The sequence below is a fragment of the Nanorana parkeri genome, unplaced genomic scaffold (genome assembly GCF_000935625.1).
Source record: "Nanorana parkeri isolate BGI_ZX_2015 unplaced genomic scaffold, ASM93562v1 scaffold607, whole genome shotgun sequence".
In the NCBI taxonomy this organism is placed as follows: Eukaryota; Metazoa; Chordata; class Amphibia; order Anura; family Dicroglossidae; genus Nanorana; species Nanorana parkeri.
This window is the reverse complement of record NW_017306875.1, coordinates 489738-515108: the sequence shown is the minus strand read 5'-3', so window position 1 is coordinate 515108 and position 25371 is coordinate 489738. Positions and strand designations below refer to the sequence as shown.

At 40.5% G+C, this 25371-nt stretch overlaps 1 protein-coding gene across 1 annotated transcript in view; it reads left to right on the top strand.

The window, feature by feature from the left end:
• The window catches only part of NR3C1 (nuclear receptor subfamily 3 group C member 1), a 187800-nt gene that overhangs the window by 151567 nt on the left and 10862 nt on the right, over positions 1–25371 (top strand). The window contains exons 5-6 of the mRNA XM_018562858.1: positions 16302–16577; positions 19222–19366. Of these exons, the coding sequence (XP_018418360.1) occupies positions 16302–16577; positions 19222–19366 (421 nt within the window). The remainder of the gene's footprint in view (positions 1–16301; positions 16578–19221; positions 19367–25371) is intronic.

The following is a 25371-nucleotide window of genomic DNA, read 5'->3' as shown; positions in this document are numbered from 1 at the left end:
GGGGGACAGCGCATTGCAGGGTATGTAGGCATTTAACGCTCCTAGAAGTGATTGCCATAAACTGTGCTGGAGGCTTTAATACTTGAAGACAGGAGAGCTCAAGCTCACTGATTACTGTCCAGGCAAGTATTCACTGTCTTCTGTTGCAATGATGCCTTAGATTTTTTTGCTGGGAATAGACAGAGCCATTTTCAGGAGGGTGCAAACTCATGTGATAGTATACAAAGAAGGGAAGGAGAGAAAGAATAGTGGAAAGTGACGATACAACCCAGGATAGACCTCAATATCATAAGATTAAACTATTTCTTCTCGTTATCACAGCAAAGTCTTTTTAAATGTTGGCACTGCTCAGTAATGACATCGATCAATAGTTATTCAGATTTGCTTTGATTTTCCGCCCTTCCATGTTAAAATGTCTTTTAAAGAGACAACTGGAATTTTAAGAATTTTAGAGAAGTGTACTTGTTTAGTGTTGTTCTAAAATAATTTGTCTTTTCTTTCTTTCTTTCTTTCTTTATTTTTATCTGTACACAGATGTCTGTAAAACATTTACAGACCTAGCTGTGTTACTTTGACCTGCCTGATATAAATAGGTCAAGGTAACACAGGTATGAATACTTGATTCAAGGGCAAAATAGTGCATTCTTGCATATGGTGGTCATGCCATATCATTAACCACTTGCAACCAGCTAGAAAGTAGGAATGAAATCAAAAACAAAAAGATGGATCAACATAACCCAGCACAATCCCTGATGTGTAGTTCTAATTATATCAACTGTTGGATGGCTTTATCCTTTTTGCAATTGAAAAACATTTTTGAAAGCATTTTTAAATTGCCAGAATTCTTTGGTGGGTAGGACCAGTACAAAGATGCTCATAAGACAGAGAAAATGCTTTTCTCTGCTGACAAGAATCCTACTGTTAAAAATAAGACAAATGTAGTGTTTCCACATAAAACTGAAGCATGTATATATATATGTATTATGTATGTATTATGCATGATCATACAATAGACAAATGAAAAAGGAAAAAAAAATCACTCATCTGATAAAAAATAGCCCAAAACATTCTGCTCTACAGATTGATCTTTTTCTGTGAAAATTCTGCTGCGTAACCTATCTTTCTACAGTTTTCACAAATGAACATGTTCCCATGTTTTTTGAGAGTCATGTCTTATAGCTGGGGATGCACAGATACTTTTCGAGTACCAATGCCAATACTTGGCATTTTCATGAGAACTATCAGGGTTGCAGGGGTTGCAGCTGGGGCCTAGCTCTGGCGCTCCACCACTGTCCTGAAATCATTAGTCGATATTGTTTTAGGAAAACTGTCACATGACAATAAACAAAAATGTATCAGTACTTGTAAGTACTTGGGCAAGTATCAGTACTCGTACTCGCAAAACTGGTATCTGTGCATTCCTTTATTTATATTTATAAAAACAAAATCATACATTAAAACAGAGATGTACAAATCCCAGGAGCTCCGTGTGCTCCTTACAAATGACAGCTGCCTCCTAATGTTTTCATTTTTCTCCAGTCTAGTCTTGGAGCTCGAAAAGTATCTGTGTTCTAAAATAATTTGTCTTTTCTTTCTTTCTTTCTTTCTTTATTTTTATCTGTACACAGATGTCTGTAAAACATTTACAGACCTAGCTGTGTTACTTTGACCTGCCTGATATAAATAGGTCAAGGTAACACAGGTATGAATACTTGATTCAAGGGCAAAATAGTGCATTCTTGCATATGGTGGTCATGCCATATCATTAACCACTTGCAACCAGCTAGAAAGTAGGAATGAAATCAAAAACAAAAAGATGGATCAACATAACCCAGCACAATCCCTGATGTGTAGTTCTAATTATATCAACTGTTGGATGGCTTTATCCTTTTTGCAATTGAAAAACATTTTTGAAAGCATTTTTAAATTGCCAGAATTCTTTGGTGGGTAGGACCAGTACAAAGATGCTCATAAGACAGAGAAAATGCTTTTCTCTGCTGACAAGAATCCTACTGTTAAAAATAAGACAAATGTAGTGTTTCCACATAAAACTGAAGCATGTATATATATATGTATTATGTATGTATTATGCATGATCATACAATAGACAAATGAAAAAGGAAAAAAAAATCACTCATCTGATAAAAAATAGCCCAAAACATTCTGCTCTACAGATTGATCTTTTTCTGTGAAAATTCTGCTGCGTAACCTATCTTTCTACAGTTTTCACAAATGAACATGTTCCCATGTTTTTTGAGAGTCATGTCTTATAGCTGGGGATGCACAGATACTTTTCGAGTACCAATGCCAATACTTGGCATTTTCATGAGAACTATCAGGGTTGCAGGGGTTGCAGCTGGGGCCTAGCTCTGGCGCTCCACCACTGTCCTGAAATCATTAGTCGATATTGTTTTAGGAAAACTGTCACATGACAATAAACAAAAATGTATCAGTACTTGTAAGTACTTGGGCAAGTATCAGTACTCGTACTCGCAAAACTGGTATCTGTGCATTCCTTTATTTATATTTATAAAAACAAAATCATACATTAAAACAGAGATGTACAAATCCCAGGAGCTCCGTGTGCTCCTTACAAATGACAGCTGCCTCCTAATGTTTTCATTTTTCTCCAGTCTAGTCTTGGAGCTCGAAAAGTATCTGTACTTGTACAGAGTACGGTACTTGGTATCAGTGCATCCCTACTTATAGCTGTGGGTACCTTAAGGCTGCATTCACACCTAGGTGTCAGCTTTTTTTGTGCACGGTTTTGCCTAGAGTAGGTTGATTGTTTTTGCGCGTTTGTTGCACATTTTTACACGCGTTATACGCGCTCCTTTGAGGACGTGCATCTTGACTGGCAGACCAAAACTATTGCGCTCAATGGGCAAACGCATGTCAAAAGATGCATACAAGTATGGGTTGGGCATTTTTCAGGTTTTACTATTGCACTTTATAGGGACCAACATGTGCAAATATGCCCCAAAGAAGCTCGGAATTTTTTTGAGCGACAGGCATTTTGCAGCTGGCGACAAAACGCCTAGGTGTGAATGAGGCTGTTGAAATAATGGAAACTTAGCTGCTGGGCGTTTTGTCGCTCATAAATATACGCAACAAAATGCCTAGGTGTGAATGGGGCCTAACATTCAAAGTGTAAGCACAAATCCAGTGATACATTGATTGCATTTATTACCTAATTTGTTTCAGCAAGGGCCCAATCACGCTACTGGGTTGCAGTAGTGCTAGGTAAAGTTTGCATTACCACAACATCTTAACACATTACGTTGCAAGACACAATACACTTGCATTTAGCACACCTCAATGCAAAGATATAAACCATCTGTACATTGTGGTACGATGTTAAATGTCAGCTTTATGCGGATTGTGGTGTATTTGCTGCCCATTAAAGTATAACTCCAGGAATTGTTTTATTAACCTTTGCAGTGGGGCTACCTCCGCACTGCAAGGGTTAAGTGCTCGTTTGTTTCCAGGTCAACAAAAAAAATTACTCACCCGAAGCTCCTTCTTAGACAGGTCTTTCTAACATCTCTTCCCCTCCTCTGCAGCTGTCTAAATCATCATGTTTTGTACACAGAGGGGGGCTTTAACAAAACTGGAGCAGAGAGAATCTGGAGCAGTTACCTATGGCAACCAATCTGCATTTCTCTTTAGTTTGTTCAGGTAAGATTTGAAAATGAGACAGAGAAGCGGATTGGTTGCAAATCTGCTCCAGTTTTTATAAATTCCCCCCAATTTATAGACGTGAGGATGCTGAAGAAGATTCCAATGCTGGAGGGAGTGCTGTGACAGCTGGCCAGCTTGGAGCTTTGGGCGAGTATCATTTTCTTATTTTAGCACCCAGATGCAAACGAGCACTTACCCCTTGCAATGCACCCATTATACAGCAATGCAGAATAATATCAAGCTACATACTATGTGTTGCTCATCAGGGCTGTGCAATTTTATCAGTGCTGCGTGCGGCGTCTCATCAGGACTGCATTTGGGTCTCTCCAGGGCTGCGTTCGGACAGGTGGGGGCTTTCCAGGGCTCTACTTTCATGAGTGCAAGTACTTGTGAAAATGCCCAGTATCAGCACCGATACTAGTATCGGTATCGGTGCTTCCCTAATTGGTATTATTCCAATCATTCTAAATATAAGTAGCACTTGGTTTTTTTTTCTAAACCAGTGTTCCTTTTTTTCCCTCTAGCATCTTCAGGTTATGGCAATGTCTTTGTGCTTTGACTGGCTGTCTGACCGGCTAGTTCTGTAAAGACCCAGGGCTTAACCCTTTTTGCGGTCATCAGTGGCTTGTGAGCCGCTGATGACAGCTATTAATTTAAAGGGGACAGTCTGCTGAACAGTTCTACTATAAGCTGATGGTCGCTAAAGCAACCATCAGCTTATAGTAGAACTGTAAATGCCAGGTCCATACGGCATACTGAGCTGGCCAGCTGGAAGCACTTTTGTAGCTCCGTATGCCGTACGTCCTTGGGTTAAAACAGGATGCCCATCTTTATATGTTTTTATGTTAGTACTGCTAATGTGCGATTTCTGGGAGCTACGGCTCCCATCTGTATCCAGTATGACGGTTCTGCTGTTCTTAATCTGTGTATGTTCTGTTGGACAAAAAGTAAAGAAAAACTGTTAAATAAAATCTGATGAAATATTTTAGCTTAAATAAACAAAAAGGTACTTATGTGCTGCTGTAAAGTACTGAGATCTTCTTTTTTTCAAGCCTTGAACCTCCCCTCGCTCAGTGAAAAATGAGTGAGGTGATGTTAGAGCCTCTGTAAATGTTTAAATGCTGTCTGGATCACTGTAAGGGGGGAAAACACATCTCTTCAGTTTCACCCATCACTTGTACAGGAAGTGAGGCGAAATCTCTCTCACATGGTCACAGCCAGCAATAAAAACTTCTGTCCCTACCTCATTCCTCATCAAAAAAGGTTTTGGTATTTCATTTTAACCTGCAACTGACCTTTTTTAAAAAATAAAATGTTAACAATTATTAAACTAAATGATTAATATAATTAATATTCTAGCAACTCTATTATTAGTGTTAATAATGGCTGAATCTTCATTGTCTTGCTCCTTTTCATCAGCACAGTGCTGAGATTTTTGTCTTTGATAAGATGATTATTTCCACCCCATTGTGATTATAAAAAACACATTGTCCACTTTGGTAACACGAATCGTACAATGTCCTCCTTAGAACTGTCAACTACTTTGAGTTGTGAGGGTCTGCTTCACTTTTCAGCCAAAAAAATGGGCTGAAAATCTCGGCTTATACTCGAGTATATACGGTAACTTGAATGAGTTGTTTAGGGAGAACCTTGCACTACATAGTTATTGGTAAATCTAAAGAGGATTTTTAAATCAGGTTGTAACATGTGTGGTCATCTTTAGACAGCTTTCTACCCTGGAGAGGATTTTTTTTTTTTTTAAATCAACAAAACCTAGGTCGTACCTCTTTTTTCACTCTCTGCGTCTGCATTTCTAATAGTCTGAGAGGGAGAACTAGAATTTATGGAAAAGGATTACATAATTTTTTTCCCCATTGAAATGTGTTGAATTGGCCTGAAGTTGGCATCAACAAGATCCCCACAGCAGTATATGTGCTCTATCTGGTGTGAGGATTTTAGGGTAAAGCCTTTGCATGGAAACTGCTTCTCCGTGTCTCTTCCAAAGTAAATATCAGCCTTACTGTATCATCCCCTTCTGGCACTGATGAAAAGCAGTTCTGTTTTCCAAATTAAATATGTACAGTATTTCGAGCTCCAGAAAGTAGAGAAGCATATACTGTATGCGCTGGCATTCCTCCCTTTTCATGCATTGTATGGAACATTTGCAGCAGGGAAGATTAAATCAGATAAGGCTCTTTAATCTTCTTTTTGCAATAAAATGTAGATTCCTGCAGACATTTGGTTTTGGTTATGTTATTTACTGTTTCAAGGAAAGCCAACATTTGTTTCATTTTTTGTGATTAATTACGGCAGAGGGAATGATAGGTTTTTCAGAGAGCTACCTTAAGTATATAGATTTTTTTCCAGGCTGCACATTAAATGCTGTGTCAGTACTTGTGCTACATAAATACCAATATTTAGTGACTTGCCAGCTAAAACATTTTTTTACTAGTTTTGCAGAGTGATGGAGGATTAGACTTCCTATCAGATTTTAAATGCCATCTATTTGATCATTGTCACTATGACAGGGGGTGAACTATCCCAATGGTGAAATCCCCCACTTGGAGAGCCCCTCTCACTCCCAGTAAGCCTCAGTTCTTGGGAGAACTTCTTCTCTCAGCTCTGAGAGGAGCAAACCATTTTCTGTTTCCTTTTGGGTCACTTTTTTCTTTTATTAAAGATTTATTTGGAAGCCCGGCTCCATGCTGATTGGCCGAGAAGCCGGCTCCATTTTCCCTCAGGGCACTGACGGTCAGAGGAAATCTCCCTCTGACCGTAATTTTCCAGTATCGGGGTAGGTATCAGAGCATTTAGGTGAGTACTAGTATCAGTGCATCCATAGTGTTTATCTACTGCTATGAGGAATTAATCATTATATTTAAGCATATGCCTAATTTGACAAAAAGATATACTGTATATGCATACACTCCCTCCCTGGAGCAGTGGGAAGTTGATGGGGGAATCAGTGGACTAAATGAGAGACATTTGAAACCTGTATTGATATCTTAAGAAGCAGCAGTTATTTCTTGGTCACAATGTTATAGACCTGTGGCTTTTCCATAACTTCTTAATTTATTCATTTGCACGCTATTGCCTATATCAAAGAAAACTTGTCACCAAATTTTAAAATTGCAGGTAAAACACAGAAAAATAATGTATTTAAAAGCAGTGGTTTTCCTTTTAATAAATAAATTTTACTTACTTGCAAGGTGCCTTTGAACTTTGAAAAATTTACTAGTTTGTCCCTATTCCACAGTCCCCTTCCCTTCTTGAATGTCATAGTCCCCCTTCTCCTCTTCTAGTAGTGTCTAATAGTGATGTGTGGGGTAAACCCGGTTCACTGGAGTAAGAGTCCAAGCCAGCGCAACACTGCGACTGACACCTCCCCCTCCTGGCCGAATCAGTTGCATCAGGGGCAATCACCATCTTTTTCTGACGTGTAGCTACATGGTGGGTAAGTCTCTGCCGCAACTGATTGGGCTGGGAAGGGGGTGTCAGTCACACTTTTCTGTGTGCTTGTGTGTACTCAGAACTGGGTTTGCACCAAGCCCCCACACATCACTGCTGTCTCATTACTTTCTCTGCTGCCCCAGCATCTCTGCCTTTCTCTTCCCTACATGGCTTTTTATGTAGCTGCTGGGAGAGAAGCGTATAGCCTCGCTTGAATGACAGCTCTGAGTCTGCTGGGGCTACTAACATCAAATCCAAAATGGATGCGCCCACTAGCGGTCTCAGGGCTTTTGGATTTCTACAAAAGGAAGGCTTTATATAATTATTATATAATCTTGTAGGATTACTTTTATTGAAATTAATGGCCTGGTGACAGGGTCTCTTAAATGAAGAAATACTCTAGACAGCGAATCGGAGGCAAGCAGTAATAAAAAAAAAAAATGGAATTCCACTTTGCTTAGGTTATTGTATTTCCAGAATAGTAAACATTTACTGCTAGTGTTGTAGTAGAAAATGTCAAAGTATTATGAAATGTGTTCACACTGGACTCTTTGATGGTATGTGCCACATTCTATTGGAGCCATGATATTAGCTGTTAGACGCTGTGATACTTTTGTATGCTTATTCTTTGCCACTGTGGACACGCTTCTTTTTAGCCTTACATAACATAAGGCAGCAGGAGGTTTTAAGAGAATTTGCAGGAAAGAATTCTGATTACCATGTCATTATGCTGAAAGAACATTCTTCGTCCAGTTGTTGACAGATCAGAACTGGATACTAGGGGATACCAGTTAGTTGAATCACAAGTGTTTTTAGAGAACTGTGCTCACACATTCACAGCTAGAATATGTATACTAGATCTTGCTGCATTTTTTTAGATTCTGCAGCTGTCAGTGTGCATCAAGGAAATAAAAAAGATAAAAACTACCTTTATTTGTGTTTTCCAACATGTCCTTTGACAATATGTTGAAGTATGGTATGATGCCTAAGTGCTTTATGTCAATGACTGGCAGGTGCGAACGTGCTATTTAAAACAAACCTGGCAGGCAGTAAGTCATATGCAAGAGCAGGGACGACAAGGTACCTGAGTTTAGATTTGTTAATCAGAGAGTATGCTCTCTGGGCCCCTCTGATCCTGCTTTAACTTTGTCACTAAAAGCTTGATTTCTGTGAATTTGAAGCTAAGTGCCTGCCTCCTCTTATCCCACTACCCAATAAAAGCACCCACCAAAGTGTGCTTTACAGGTAGAGCAGGGATAGGTGAGTATAGTTTAGCATCAGTGGCATGGTTTACCACTGGAGTCAGGGAAGATAACTCCTCCTCAAAGTCAGAGAAGTCATGAAGGTAACAAATTGAAACCAAAAGCAGAGGGACCCCCTCCCGAAGGGTCTTTTCTGTCTAAAAGTGGGCCCATTGAGCAGCACTTGTACTTGGCTGACAGGTTTAAGCTGGCCATACCCAGTAGAATTGTGTTAGAAAAAAATAGTTTTCCAAACGTTTGTTTCATTTTCTAATTGTTAATGGGGTCAAATTGACAATTGCTTTTAACCATAGTGACTAAAAAAAATTGAAGGAGCAGAAAGGAAAATTATTTTTGAACAAACAAAATTCTAACAGTGAATGTGTTTTTTTGTTATGAAAACTCCATTCATTGCAAAATCAAATGATGGCATTATCGAATGATCTGGCAGGATTTTTCTTGACATAAACTTTTGAAAAACTGCCAGGGTATGACCAGTTTTACAATGAAGGAGAAGAGAACGAGCAAGCTGTAATGAAGAAAAACATACAAAATAATAAAAATGTCATCCCACACATTAAAAAGCTATTACTGCTAGAAGCTGAGTTATTTTTTTCCTATAATGAAAGACCTTTATAAAAGTAAATTGAATCCAGGAATGGCTGTACTTTATTTTAAATAACAGTTTCTCAACATCTCTGTATGCCTGACCCCCATGCAGCTCCTGGATGCTACTGAGACCCTGAGTCTTGAGATTTCACCTGGTTTGCTTCTTGTAGGTGATTCTGGTAATGCAGCTTATATATGGAGAGTATGGTTTGCTTATTTTTATAACATAGAACGGTGAAGTAAAGGTGGAAGCTGTACCTATATTATCTTGAAAAACAAATTAATTCACAATTGATTTCCAGAAAATTAGAAGTATCGATTGACAGAGTACTGTACAGAATTGCTGAACCTTAGGGATCTATTTAAACCAATGCAGCATCTGCATTGCTGTCCTTTCCCAGGTTGCAGAATATTCTGTGATGTACAGCATTAATATGACTGAGAACTGACTTCTGATCCATTAGCAAGGAATGACTTAGAAATAGTTCTGAGACAAGCCATGTGTTACCACTATCTTTATTTTAGTCGCTGCTGTATTTCCTTTTCAGGTCTAAAACATATTATTTGACAGTTTAACCTTTAAAAATGTACTGCAGTGTATTCAGGTTTGTCAGAGTCTATGTGCTTGTCTTGGTCTGCGCGTTTCTGTGTTAATACTGTAGCGCTCACCCCCGAAGGAGCCGCTGGATGATCGGGTCTTCTGTATCACCTCTGTGACACACCACAAACAATGAATCCACAGCACACCTTGTGAGATTTTAAATAACTATTTACTGTATATAATAATCTGAATAGCAGTATACAACATCAACATTTATCTTTACACAGCATAACACAGAGACTGTATATGAGACATCAGCATAACAGTGATGATCAGTAAATGCGGTTATTCTAACTGTGAACTTGTTGGAAAGTAATCAAACTGTATATATAAACTTAGTCCCAATGTACCCGGGTACCTAACCCACTGGCCAGTGATAGTTTCTTCAGCTAGCCAACGTTGGGGCCCAATACAAACGGTGAAAATCTATGTGTACTTTGGCTGTACTTTATTTTAAATAACAGTTTCTCAACATCTCTGTATGCCTGACCCCCATGCAGCTCCTGGATGCTACTGAGACCCTGAGTCTTGAGATTTCACCTGGTTTGCTTCTTGTAGGTGATTCTGGTAATGCAGCTTATATATGGAGAGTATGGTTTGCTTATTTTTATAACATAGAACGGTGAAGTAAAGGTGGAAGCTGTACCTATATTATCTTGAAAAACAAATTAATTCACAATTGATTTCCAGAAAATTAGAAGTATCGATTGACAGAGTACTGTACAGAATTGCTGAACCTTAGGGATCTATTTAAACCAATGCAGCATCTGCATTGCTGTCCTTTCCCAGGTTGCAGAATATTCTGTGATGTACAGCATTAATATGACTGAGAACTGACTTCTGATCCATTAGCAAGGAATGACTTAGAAATAGTTCTGAGACAAGCCATGTGTTACCACTATCTTTATTTTAGTCGCTGCTGTATTTCCTTTTCAGGTCTAAAACATATTATTTGACAGTTTAACCTTTAAAAATGTACTGCAGTGTATTCAGGTTTGTCAGAGTCTATGTGCTTGTCTTGGTCTGCGCGTTTCTGTGTTAATACTGTAGCGCTCACCCCCGAAGGAGCCGCTGGATGATCGGGTCTTCTGTATCACCTCTGTGACACACCACAAACAATGAATCCACAGCACACCTTGTGAGATTTTAAATAACTATTTACTGTATATAATAATCTGAATAGCAGTATACAACATCAACATTTATCTTTACACAGCATAACACAGAGACTGTATATGAGACATCAGCATAACAGTGATGATCAGTAAATGCGGTTATTCTAACTGTGAACTTGTTGGAAAGTAATCAAACTGTATATATAAACTTAGTCCCAATGTACCCGGGTACCTAACCCACTGGCCAGTGATAGTTTCTTCAGCTAGCCAACGTTGGGGCCCAATACAAACGGTGAAAATCTATGTGTACTGTTAATGACAACAGCAGGCCGGAGGCCTCTCACCCATACACAGAGGGAGATGTGCGTCTGTAGCCGGCAGGGATGTCAGCAATTATCTTCTGTGATGAAGAACTATATATAGGAGCTGAAGTCTGATGTCATCAGGGGTTCTGGTCATCAGATTTGGCGTCCGTCCGGGCCGAGTCGCCGCCCACAATGGCCTCTCAGCAGGATGGCACCTCACTCACAGCCCCAGAGGATCCTCTTCCAGACATGAACAAACAGCCATTTACTCTGTGCAGCAGATGTCACTTAGGACTGCACGTGTGACAAGTGAGCACTGTCTCTCCACAAGCTGGCTGCACAACACAAGCAACAGCAGTCTGGCCTCCGTCTCCTCACACCAGACTCCCGCCAGCAACCTTTAGCCCCCAGAGTTTACTTCCCTTCTCCCCTGTAGCACTCTGGGAACTGTAGTTCAAGTATCCATTTTCATTTGTAATTCCTCAGTGGCTGTGTCCACAATCCCCACAAAGCTGTGCTCTCTGGCTCCACCTGCAGCTGCAATATCTTTTCTCTTAAAGGAGCTGATCCCATAACAGGGCTACAATACACTTTAGGCCTTACTCATAAACATTTTTAGTGCAGTCAATGTAATATTTAATAAGTTTTTTTTTTTCTTCTTTTAAATAGGTGCACGCTTATTTATTTGTAATAATGTGTTTTAGAGTTGGTCGCCTACAAAGAGGCTTTAGATGTGAACTCTCTAAAGGGTGAATTTGACCTCTTCCTGTAATAGTGTAGCTTCAAAAAATGTGTATTTATTTGTTTGGATAGTGGGGAGAAGGGTTTGAACTTCTAGTGGGTTTTTTATTGCTGTCCCCTTTGGAAAATGTTTCTCTACTTCCTTGTAACTCTGACACCGCAGGAGGTAAATAAATCTTTCCAGTGTTAACAGACAGCTCAAAAAGTTGACAGTGGTTTCAACTCTTCTCCATTCAAATGTTTAATGTGCTTTTATTGCTGTTGGTGGTCTGTTTGGAGAGATTTTCCTTGCTTTCTTTCCTGGTCTCATAACAGGAAGTGATTGGAAATCACACCAATTGGAACATAGATGGCAATAAAACCTTGCAATGGTTTTAACTCTGCTTCGTTCTATTCAACACTTTCAAAACAGAAACAATTTGTCTGGAGTTCTACTTTAATATTGTCAGCTCAGGTGTTCAAAAAACTTTAATTGCAGATTATGTGGCCTGCTGCATCACAGGTTTAATTATACCCTTCAGAGGGACATTGAACCATTTGAGGTGTGTGTCCACATAAGTGATCTCGACTACAGTTCCTGTTTGCATAAGTATATGTGTGTATATTGTATGGAGGTTTTCCCCACGGAGACTGGAATATTTTTCTACACATTGCTGATTTCCTGTTACTAACTAATGGACATGGCAGCGAGCCATGGTGCTAAAAATACTTAATAGGCAATAATATTTAAACTCCAATTCACTGCAAAGGCAAAAAAGAATCTCAAACATCTAAAGCGCATCAGTGTATATAAAGTTTAATTGCATAGTTTAATAATCACATTATACTTCTCAATCATGTGTGACGGTATATACAAAGAGAATTATTAGTATCGGAAAACCAAATTATTCAATGTTTTTTTTTTTAGTTTTCTTGTTCAGCATTTTTTGTTTTCACAGAAGCAAAATGACAACTTGTTCAACAGTGTTGGCAATAGACACATTACATAGGTGTTGTATACAGTGGTAGCAACATATTGGGTATGGCAGAACCTTTGCTCTGATAAAAAATAGTATTTTATTTATGAAAACAGGTAGAGATCTGAAATTTAAGGCGATTCCCTAGTAGTTCTTTGTATGAACTACGAATGCATCAATACCGTTTTTTCGGTATTGAGTACCGATATTTTGCTTTCGTTACTCGCCAGTTCTGATACTGGTGCTTCGGGTGGCATGGAGCCAGCTTCCAGGGCAGTCAGGAAGCCGGGCGGCATGTAATGACATGCTGCTCGGCTTCCTCATTGCCCGGGAAACCGGCTCCATGTTGTTTGGCCGTCTCGATTGTGATTGGCCCGGAAACCGGCTTCCCAGCCAATCAGCATCAGGAAGATTGGCCGGGAAGCAGGCTCCATGCTCATTGGCTCGCTTCCCAGCCAATCGGAACCAAGCTGGCTGTTTGGCCGGCTCGATGCTGATTGGCCGGGAAGCTGGCTTCCCAGCCAATCAGCAAGGAGTTGGGTGTTCGGCCAGCTCGATGCTGATTGGCCAGAAAGCTGGCTCCCCAGCCAATCAGCATTGAGCTAGCTTCCCAACCAATCAGAAAGCCGGGAGGCAGGTCATTACTCGCCACCCGGCTTCCTGATTGCGCAAGAAGCTGGCTCCATATTCCCCTATGGCACTGCCAGTCAGAGGAAATGTTCCTCTGACTGGAAGTTCCGCTATCAGAGGTAAGTATCAGAGCATTTGGGCATTTGTGTACAATAATATTGTGCAGTATATACACATACATATATATATATATATATTTATTAAATTTAAATTAGTGCAAATTAGTAAACAAAATATTACTGGTGAAAATAAATAATAACATTTAAAATATGCAATGCGATGTAACACTATGAAAATAAAACCACAGGATATTGTACTAGATATTAGTAAAACAGGACCATGTATCTAGGAAATGCAGCTCCTGAAACTCTCAGTAGGATGTGATCACAAAAGAATGTACAGATTTAACACGTGACTTACGCCAGCAAACAAATATTTAGAGCTCCAACTACTGGTATACATTAACCGGTAGGCAATACTTCTCTAATAGACAGGATCAGCTAATTAGTCTAAAATCTATCTGAAGTAAAAGACAAAGTCCAGCCAAGCTATTTTGTGTGCGTGTGTATATCTATATACAGACAGTCCCCGAGTTACATACATCCGACTCCTACTTACAAACGGAGGCTATTACTGTACAGCAGGAGTAGTTGTAATGTTATCGTGCTCGTACTGATGAGGAGTGTTCGCCTTTTTGAGTCTGGATTGTAGTACTGTATGTACATTACAGGAAGTTGGCTCTTGTTAGACATCCAGACGAGGGGTGCCCACCTCTTCTGGGTCACTGTGAGGTTTTTACTGCTGTCTGTATCATCTTTCATTAGAAACATTTAATCTTACTTCCTGTCCTTGCAACAACAGGAAGTGAGAGGAAATCTACCCCTAGGAAGGGAAATTCACTCCTGTAAGAGCGATCATGGGAAAAAGGTGTCTCCACTGAAGCTTTATCACCAATCCTTGTTTCCACGACAACCCAAAATTTTCAAAATCCAATTGTCACAGGGACAGAAAGTGAGGGGAAATCTTCTGAACTGGGGCACACACAGCAAAACAAACATTTTTGGCTGGAGTTGCACTTAAAAAATGTACCTGTTCCAACTTCCATACAAATTAAACTTAAGAACAAACCTACAGTCCCTATCTGGTTCGTAACCCGGGGACTGCCTGTATGTATATGTGTATATATATATATATATATGTGTATATATATATATATATACACACAATCAGACTAAACTCTTGGGTAGGAGCTTGAATTAACTTCCGTTCTATAACATAATTGATATTAGAGATAATTTTTACTGCAGCTAACATTTCTCTAATTCAATTTCGATGCTAACACTATGTCACCGAATGGTTAGATTAAATGGTTTAGTCAGATATATATGGGTACCATAAATTGCTTGCAAATAGATGCAAAATTATACTTTACTACTAATCTGGAAAGTTTTCGGTCTCAGTGATATTCAGCCTTGGTCAATTTAGTGACAGAAACTCCTTATCAGATGTTCAGGTTTTCTTCCAGTCAACTTTCGTTTTCTCTTCTCATTCCTCCCTGTTCAGTCTTCCTTCTCCCAAATTTATCTAAGCTTGTATCACCCAAAATTTTGGGAGGAGGAATTATCCCGACTATGATGTCACTACTCATCTCACTTTACTCCAAATTATACCCGGCATTACCTGAAGGAGACAGTCTTCGAATAATTTTGGATTTTTCTTTAACACTTCTGGACCTCGTCTTTTAGACGTCCTCTTGACCTTGGATTAATATAGGAACATCAATTTCAGAGATAACTAATTACTTGTCTAGAATTCTAGACATAAAATAAAAAACGACCATCTCTTTAAGACAATGGTGTATTATAGTGTAGCCCAGCAAATTTGAGAAGATCTAGCCTACTCCCTACAGTTTTTCATTTACCAGGTCTTATTGACAATGAAAGTTAAAGGGAATCTGTCATGAATATGGGAATGTCATTGTTGTTCTCCCACTGAAAATGCTAGTTTCCTTCCTGGGTCTTGCTTCAATATTTGAAACAATAAAAATGGTCCCTGGCACAATTTCAAACCAGCCAGGAAAAGTACTAAACTGCTTCAACTGCTCATAATTTTGATGCATACATTTGCAAACACATGTGGAAGCAACTCTGCTGTCAAGGCACTTTACAATGCACAGCAGAGAGCATGCTTCCCTGGAGGCCTTTCCTCCTCAAAGATACAACATCACACCTTCAGCTGAGCCTGATTTCTGTTTGTGCATTGATATAGCTGGGAACTCGCAATGCAATAAATGCAACACAAGTAGTGTAAATCGAGCCTGGCAAAAAGGGGGCCATCAGGCAATATTTTCTGTCTGTAAGCCCTGTTGTATGTATTTATTGAGATTTAAGCTTAATGAGCTTTGCTTACAAACAAGAATCATCTTGCCTAGTTGGAAGTCTTGTCAGCTCAATTAGTAACAAGAGTTCCTACAGTTAATGATTGTAAAATTATCACAGGGGTTAATGTCCTCAGACAAGTATGATCACTGGAGTTTTATTTTAAGCTACAGATAAAGAAGAGGAAACGTCAGGTGTTTATTGCCAGCTGTGACTTCGATAGGGGCATGTCTTTGTACTTTCTTCCCTAGTGACACCAAAACAAAAAGGTTAGGGAACTGGAATTAGCACGACAGGAAGACACAAGCACACCAATAAAGACCTGACCGAGATTATAAAACTTCACTACAATAGTGTTTTTGTTAAACTTCCTGTTACCAGGACAGGAAATGTGGGAAATCTCCGCAGTAGGGATACAAACAGCAGTAAATAAAAATAAAAAAATGACATGGGTTTTAACAATTTTGCACTCTGTCAAAAATGGGGGAAATTATTTTGAGGGCATTTATATTACAGTAGCTTTAATATATACCGTAAGACCAGTATAAAGCCTATGGAAAATGTTTTCTTAAATGTTTTTTGTCTTTTCTACAGCACGCAAAACTAAGAAGAAGATAAAAGGTATACAGCAGTCTAACACAACCGCAGTACGTGAACTACCTGAAAGTTCAGTGAAGACCATTGTCCCTGCCTCCATAGCACAACTTACACCTACTTTGATCTCCTTATTGGAGGCCATTGAGCCAGAAGTATTGTACTCAGGTTATGACGGCACCATTCCAGAGACTGCATGGCGTGTCATGTCCTCTCTGAACATGCTCGGGGGCCGCCAGGTGGTATCTGCAGTGAAATGGGCAAAGGCAATACCAGGTAATGTGTCATTTGAAATGTTTTGGTGTATTATAATCACTAAATCTTAAGGTAGCTTTAGTTACCACACAGAAGCTTACAAATTAACTTTTTGGGTGAAAAGAAAGAGAAAACTTGTACATGCCAGTTCAGGTGTTTTCAATAATGTCTGGTTCCTTTCACGCAGGCTTTGGTAGAAATATTGAAATCTATTATGATTGCACATGAATATATCATCGGCATTCTTTCTAAACTATGGGACTCTTCACCACCGTACATTTATTGTGTTTACCAGTGAATAAAGCTGAACTCCAAGCGGCTCAGTGTACATTTACATTTAAATGACATGTTTGTGAACGGTTTTAACTGTTCATCAATGGTGTAATCCAGACAACCCCTGCCAGACAACAAACAGGGCCCTGATTTGCTGTTTAGTTAGGCTCTCTCATTGGAAAGGTCTTACAGCCGAGCTTTACACTCAAAAATCTAATTCTGCCAATGCATTCCTCTATGTATGATGATTAATAATAGCATAGACATGTCAGGTGTAAAATGCTGTGATTTTGAAATTATTACACTTGCAGAGCATTCACTTCCTGCTTTGGATGGGCAAAATGACTTCAGTTTGCCAAAGCAATGCACACTGGGATTGCCTTTGTCATCAGCAGAGCATTGAAGGAAATCTCATCTGTAATCTCACAAAATCTCAGGGGAAGGCATTTTCCTCCCCTGAGTTGATGTGCATGGTCACATGCCTAGTCACATGTCTAGTCACGTGCCAGAAATCCAGGAAGTAATAGGAGAGCTAGTAACCTGCATTTAGTAAACATGACAACTGTCAGAAGACTGGGAAAGAAAAGAGAAATAAAGTATGCAAAAAATGCAAAGCCTGTAGTTATCTAGAAGTATGTGTTTTGTAGATTGTCATTACTAAACATTTCTAGAGGTGTTTTTGGTGTTATTTTAAAGATATGGGTAAAGATCCACGTTAACACCACAAGTGGGTGAGACTTAAGGGTTAATTTAGTAAAAGCAAATAGGCTGTTCACTTTGCAAGGCAATTTTCCTTTAGCTTTGTAAATGTGGTGAAAATTCACTCTGTAAAGAATACCCAATCACGTGCAAGGAAAATAAACAGTATTTTTGCTTGCACATTATTGGATGATGGAAGTCAGCAGAGTTTCACCCTATTCACTAAGGTAGGGGGAAAATCCCTTGCAAAGTGAACAGCCTGTTTGCCTTAGTGAATCAACCCCTTGAGCTCCCTTAAGCTTTTTGTTGTGATCAGCGCTTATTGTCAGGCCACCAGCAGCCTGCTACATGGTCAGAGAAAGTTCAGTAGCAGTGCACTGGTGAGGTCCACTCTATGCTCTCTTGCAATGTTATGTGCAATGCAGTAGGACCCTAATAGGCTTACAGTGCTGAGACGCCATTTCCTAGTCTGCATGCTGCTGTACAGAAGGGTTACAGCAGGGGTGCCCACAAGGTCGATCGCGATCTACCAGTCGATCGCGTAGCGATCACTGGTAGATCGCACTGTCCTCTCCTCCCGCCGCTTCTCTGGATCCCCGCTGCTCTCCCCAGCGGGGATCCGAGAAGAAGTGAAGGAACCGGCGGCGGGGGAGGACGGAGCCGCTGTCACAGAACTAATGAAGAGCGGTGAGGAGAGAGAGAGAGAGAGAGACGCTCGGCCAGGATCTGACAGCCGGCGCCTCTCTCTCCCCTCACTGCTCGTCACTAGTATGTACCAATCCTCTGACCCCTAATATTTCCCCGAAGCCATACCAAGAGATTAAAAAAAAAAATTACGAAAATTAAAAAAAATAAAAATAAATAATGCAAATGAAAAAAAATAGAAATAAATTTAAAAAACGTTTTTTTTCTTGCCTCAGGCGCAAAAGGAGCTGGCTACGGCTATGCTCCCGTGGTGCTCGTGCGGCTGCCGGCTGAATGTGTCAGACACTGCAGATGGAAAGTTGCAGGACACCCCATGTGCAACGTCGGCCACACGAGCACCACGGGAGAACAGGACGCCGGGACCTGTAGGGCGCATTGGAATGTAAGCCAGCCGACTCCCTGCGTTCAGGTGCGGAAGGGGTTGTGGAGCTGTATTGAAGTCAATGGCATCGCCCACATTGCGATCGCCCACACTCGGAACGCAGGCACATTAGTGCCTGCATTCCGGTCCAGTGTGATCTGCAAAAATAGTGCTCACAGAATTTTTGCGGATCGCACTGGACTGGAACACAGGCACTAATGCAGGCAATCGCACTGTGGGCGAGCAGCCTGGCTGCGGTGCCATTGACTTCAATGCACCGCCACGCCCCCTCCCGCCCCTGAATGCATGTGTTTTTTCATTGGTAGATCTCAATGAGCTCGTCATTTGAAAAGTAGATCTCCAGACGAAAAATAGTGGGCGCCCCTGGTTTACAGGAACCTAGTATAAAGACAAGGGACAATTATGGGATATGGCGACATTATAAGACATTCAATACTCTTTATAGGACAACAATTTGTGTGGCAGAATGTATTCCTATTATACACAAATAAAGTCTCCTGTGTATAGACACATTTGTTATTCTCTTGCTAAATTTGTGGTAGAAGAAATATGTTTTAGTGCTTTGTCCTTGGAAACAAAGATTTACTAGTGTTTAATTCTTTTCAGGCTTTAGAAATCTGCACCTGGATGACCAAATGACCCTTCTGCAGTACTCATGGATGTTTTTGATGGTGTTTGCCCTTGGATGGAGGTCTTATAAACAGTCCAATGGGACTGTGTTGTATTTTGCTCCAGATCTTGTCATTGATGAGTAAGTAAAAAGTATTTGGCCTTCATAAAACCTACACCATTATCATTATTTACATGGAAGGCATGTATGAAAAGAAACCCATGATGTGCTGTAGGAAAGAAGCTCTCATTTTAAAACTGGTTCTGACATCCCTAAACTAAATCCTCATTTTCATCAATAGAACAATGTTTTTACTATTTCATTTTGGTTAAACAAAAAACAAACAGTTGCTTACAGAGCAGAGTTAAAAATGATAGTTGTCGGCTTTTTATGTGCACAGATTTGTTGTTTGTGCTGTAGGATGATTGGTAAACATCTGAAAACATAAATACATAAACAGAGTTTCAACTTATTTTATATACCATATTTTGCGCACCTGACCACAGGTCGCAGGGAGGGTAGGAGTCTGTGATAGCTGCAGTTAGTGATAGCTGAGACAGGTGGCGCTGTGATTACAGCGCCACGGTCTTGGTGATCACACAGAGCAGACGAACAGACAGGGGACCCCGAAAAACCACGGCGGGGGAGGGCCCCACACACGATCGCATCCGCCGCTCGATTTGATACAAGTAATATGATTAGATCACTTGTATTAAACGACCACAGGTCTCAGGGAGGGTAGGAGTCTGTGATAGCTGCAGTTAGTGATAGCCGAGACAGGTGGCGCTGTGATTACAGCGCCACGTTCTCAGTGATCACACAGAGCAGACGGGGGACCCCGAAAACCACTGCGGGGGAGGGCCCCACACACAATCGCATCCGCCTCTCGATTTGATACAATTAATCTGATTAGATCACTTGTATTAAACGACCACAGGTCGCAGGGAGGGTAAGAGTCTGTGATAGCTGCAGTTAGTGATAGCTGAGACAGGTGGCGCTGTGATTACAGCGCCATGGTCTCAGTGATCACACAGAGCAGACGAAGAACGGACGGGGGACCCGAAAACCACGGCGGGGGAGGGCCCCACACACGATCGCATCTGCCGCTCGATTTGATACAAGTAATCTGATTAGATCACTTGTATTAAACGAGCAGGGGCTCCCACTGTACATTTAGCTCTGCTTGTCAAGAGCAGGGCTGAATGTACAAAAAAACTACTTGCCCGGCGCCCGAAACTGCATGTCCCGGGCGTGGGGGATTTGCTCCATAAGACGCACAGACATTTTTGCCCCCCTTTCGGGGGAAAAAAGTGCATCTTATGGAGCGAAAAATACGGTAATACATAAATGTAAACAAAATATTGTGCTCACAAAATCTCTATATCAAAAGGGATGTGAAATCAATATATACAGGACTATTCATAAACGGGTAAAGAGTTTGGAGAAGGCAGGAGACGTGAACAATCTAGGTCAAAAGTGCAATAATATTTGATTCATGGTATTCCCAAAATCATATCAAACATCTGCCACATTTAGTGATTGATATTCCACATCATGGGATTCCCACGGTGCATGGTTCACTAACAAGCAGACAGAGACAATTCCATAGTGTAATACCGTTTATAAAAAACAGAAATTAAAAACAGCAAACTCACTTTCATTCAGGATGTGCACAAAGTACCATGTGTATTGCATTAGGCATTTGAAGCAAGGTATTATTATTGAAGGACATTAGTCCTTAAGGGTTACGTTTATAATGAGATCAGACGTATCCTGTGGGCGCCCCTGAGAAAGTATTTGTGACGAAACGTGTAGGACATGGCCACATAGGATATGTCATTATGTTAGGTCCCGTTTGCTTGAAGGATCAAAGTGGCTGAGCGACTATATGCTGGAAGTGTACTTGTTTCAGGCATTGCCGGCTATGCTGTATTGTCGTTCTTTGCCACGAGGCTTTATAACTTATGCAATGCACATGGTGCTTTGTGCACATCCTGAATGTAAGTGAGTTTGCTGCTTTTAATAAACAGTATTATGCTATGGAAGTGTCTGCTTGTTTTTGAACCATGCACTGTGGAAATCTCATGATGATGGAGATGAATCTCTGAATGTCTCAGATGTTTGATCTGATTTTTCGGAATACCATGAATAAACCAGGTCCAGCAGCTCTGGTGAGTGTTTCTCCTAACCGGGTGGTGGATTGCTTTTTCATCTGGGTGTATGCACAGAAGAGGATTAGACGTCTCTATGAAGACACATTATTTTGGACTTTCAATTCACTTTATACCTTTTGACATAGAGATTTTGTGAGCACTATATTTTGTTTCAGTTCATATAATATATGAAAAATGTTGAAGGGTTATTTATGTTTTGATATTTTACTGTGATCATTTTTAAACAGCTTCTCATTTCAAGGGTCCATTTGTTTTTGTATCACATCATCCCACGTAGCCCATTCTGATGAGGTATATGTATATGCTAATTTTGGATACAGTAAGGAAGGGTCAGAACGTCTGTCAGTTTTTACTGCTCTTTAACTCTGTAAGGAGATTTCTCTCACAACTTGTGTGTACACCAGAGCAGGAAGTGGCATGAATTCTCCCTAGTTGGGAACAGCAGGAAAAACCTAGCAGAGTTTCTAATATATATATATATATATATACATAGATAGATAGATAGAGAGAGAGAGAGATTTAATATCTATGGATATATATCTATATATACACATACATATATTTTAAAGTTTAACTTGAGGTAAACCGCTAAATACATTTGTGAGCTCTTTAACTGCCAAAGGACTCGTATTTTTGTATTTTTGTCCTTCCAGTTGTGGGATTTACATAGCTAGCTCTGCCACACAGCATAGCCCTGTCTGGCAGGGCAAGAGCCTGTTTTGGTCTGCTGCAGTTAAGCAACATTTACAGGTTGTGCCTGTCCCCTAGCCAGTGACTGGACAGTAAAAAGAGACGCAGGAGACAGATGAGCTCATCTCATCTCACCATGCTCTCTCCTATGAGTATGCCCTGGAGAGCACCTGATCACTACAGCACAAAGTATTGTCCTCTTGAGCTGCTTCTTCCTCCCCTGGTCTGACTTCTGCTGTGCAGCTCCTGCCAGAGGTTGTAGTTACATTCAGGTGCTTACACTGCTTGCAATCAAAATATACTCTCAGTTGAGGGCCATCCTATATCAAGTGTAGTAATATATTTCACTTGTGGTACATTCACAAATAGTACAGAAATAGTAATGACAAAACATTTGCCAAGCAAATTCTCTGCATCCATACATCCAATAACCTCTTTTCAGAAATGCAGACATACCATTACATGTGAGCTATGTATCTGACAACTATCGTTTTGAAGTTCCTAACTTGTCAGTCACAGTATACAGACATCAGAGCTAACCTACAGTAAATACCATATTTGAAACAAAAGGAAGAGTTCTCATATTGCTCAACCCTTTTTCTAAAACACAGACACTTTCTATCGCTCTAGCTTTCATAAACAATTCCCATTTCCAAAATTAAAGGAGAACAACCAATTGATGAAATGTCAATCTTTTGCCGAATGTTAAATGCTAGTTGTGGCTTCAGGACGCATCTGCTTTGATTGTCAACAGTAGGGCTCACTGTTTATGTTAACAAAGGCCATGTTTTAGAGGATCTTATAACAAAGCAAACGCTTAACTAAAGCTGGGTATATATGGTTAGCATTGCCTTCAAAAAGGGCTTTTCTTTTAAGAATCTTATTTTGATTTCGTAATAGTTAATGAGATCAGTTTGATGACCAATTTTGTCCGTAGTGGCGCAAAAAAAATTGAAGGAGCAGAATGGAAAATGTGTGTTCAGGCCAGGTTCACACCATTTTCCAGACCAGATCTGGAACGCGGTGCATTGGGTTTTGCCGCCATTTTTCTGTGTTCCAAAGTGTTTTTTTAATATTAAAATTAAGCTTTCAGGTGCGGTCCACACCATTATTTTCCAGCACTGCCTTAACCCTCTTGGGCATGAAGTTCAGAGGTTGCCACTGGAGTCCTCTTCCTCTCCTCCATGATGACATCACGGAGCGGGTGGATGTTAAAAACCTTGCGCTCTTCCACCTTCCGTTTGAGGATGCCCCACGGATGCTCAATAGGGTTTAGGTCTGGAGACATGCTTGGCCAGTCCATCACCTTTACCCTCAGCTTCTTTAGCAAGGCAGTGGTTGCCTTGGAGCTGTGTTTGGGGTCGTTATCATGTTGGAATATTGCCCTGCCGGCCCAGTCTCCGATGGGAGGGGATCATGCTCTGCTTCAGTATGTCACAGTACATGTTGGCATTCATGGTTCCCTCAATGAACTATAGCTCCCCAGTGCCGGCAGCACTCATGCTGCCCCAGACCATGATACTCTCACCACCATGCTTGACTGTAGGCAAGACACACTTGTCTTTGTACTCCTCACCTGTTTTCCACCACACACACTTGACACCATCTGAACCAAATATGTTTATCTTGGTCTCGTCAGACCACAGGACATGGTTCCAGTAATCCATGTCCTTAGTCTGCTTGTCTTCAGCAAACTGTTTGTGGGCTTTCTTCTGCATCATCTTTAGAAGAGACTTCCTTCTGGGACGGCAGCCATGCAGACCAATTTGATGCAGCGTGCGGCCTATGGTCTGAGCACTGACAGGCTAACCCTCCACCCCTTCAACCTCTGCAGCAATGCTGGCAGCACTCATACGTCTATTTTCAAAAGACAACCCGAGGCCTGTTCTGAGTGGAACCTGCCCTGTTAAACCGCTGTATGGTCTTGGCCACCGTGCTGCAGCTCAGTTTCAGGGTCTTGGCAATCTTCTTATAGCCTAGGCCATCTTTATGTAGAGCAACAATTCTTTTTTTCAGATCCTCAGAGAGTTCTTTGCCATGAGGTGCCATGTTGAACTTCCAGTGACCAGTTTGAGAGAGTGAGAGCGATAACACCACATTTAACACACCTCACACCTGCTCCCCATTCACACCTGAAACACTAACGAGTAACATGACACTGGGGAGGGAAAATGGCTAATTGGGCCCAATTTGGACATTTTCACTTAGGGGGTGTACTCACTTTTGTTGCCAGCAGTTTAGACATTAATGGCTGTGTGTTGAGTTATTTTGAGGGGACAGCAAATGTACACTGATATACAAGCTCTACACTCACTAGTTTACATTGTAGCAAAGTGTCATTTCTTCAGTGTAGTCACATGAAATGATATCATAAAATATTTACAAAAATGTGAGGGGTGTACTCACTTCTGGGAGATACTGTATATGTCCTGCCAAGACCCTTAAGAGAACTATGGTGAAAAACACTTACCCCATAGTTCTCTTTTAACTTCTAAAGTGCAAGAGGGACTTCCTACATTGAACACCATTTTGTTTTGTTTTTTTCGTTACTGCTTTTCTGAACTCTAGGGTCAGGAATGTGCTTGAATATTTACTGTTATGAATGGCGAATGTGTGACTTTAGCATGATGTTTTACTCGTTTCCCCCGTAGTCATCATGTTATATTTTTGAATCTTTATAAATGACGGAAAACCATGCCTTCACTTTTTGCTGACCTATATGTGTACAGTAACGTGAATCTGATACACTCCGCTATAAGTTCACTATTTCAAGGTCAGGGCTGTAATTATTTGTGGCATGAATGCAGCATGACTCAGTAGACTTTATTCCTGCTGATAATTATTTAATGGTGCGATCTTCGTTATTGTGCTAATGAGCGTCCCATGCTGTTTTCATGTAAAACAGCTGATATGTTTTTACAATGCTCCCAGTAAAGTAAACACAGAACCTTCACTTTAGATACCACATACAATATGTATTTCTATAGTGTCATATATTGTATGTGTGTGTCACAGGGATTCCCAAAGCATACACAATACATCAAGTAAGCCTGTGTATGCAAACCTTAATGTAAAAAACATTGAGGCATTTATAATAAAGCCTGTGATAAAAAAAATATATACCGTATTTTGCGCTCTATAAGGCGCACCTGACCATAGGACGCAGGGAGGGTATGGTTCTGTGACAGCTGAGACAGGTGGCGCTGTGATTACACCCCCACGGTCTCAGTGATCACATAGAGCAGACGAAGAGTGGAGGTTGCTGCTGTATGAGAATACATT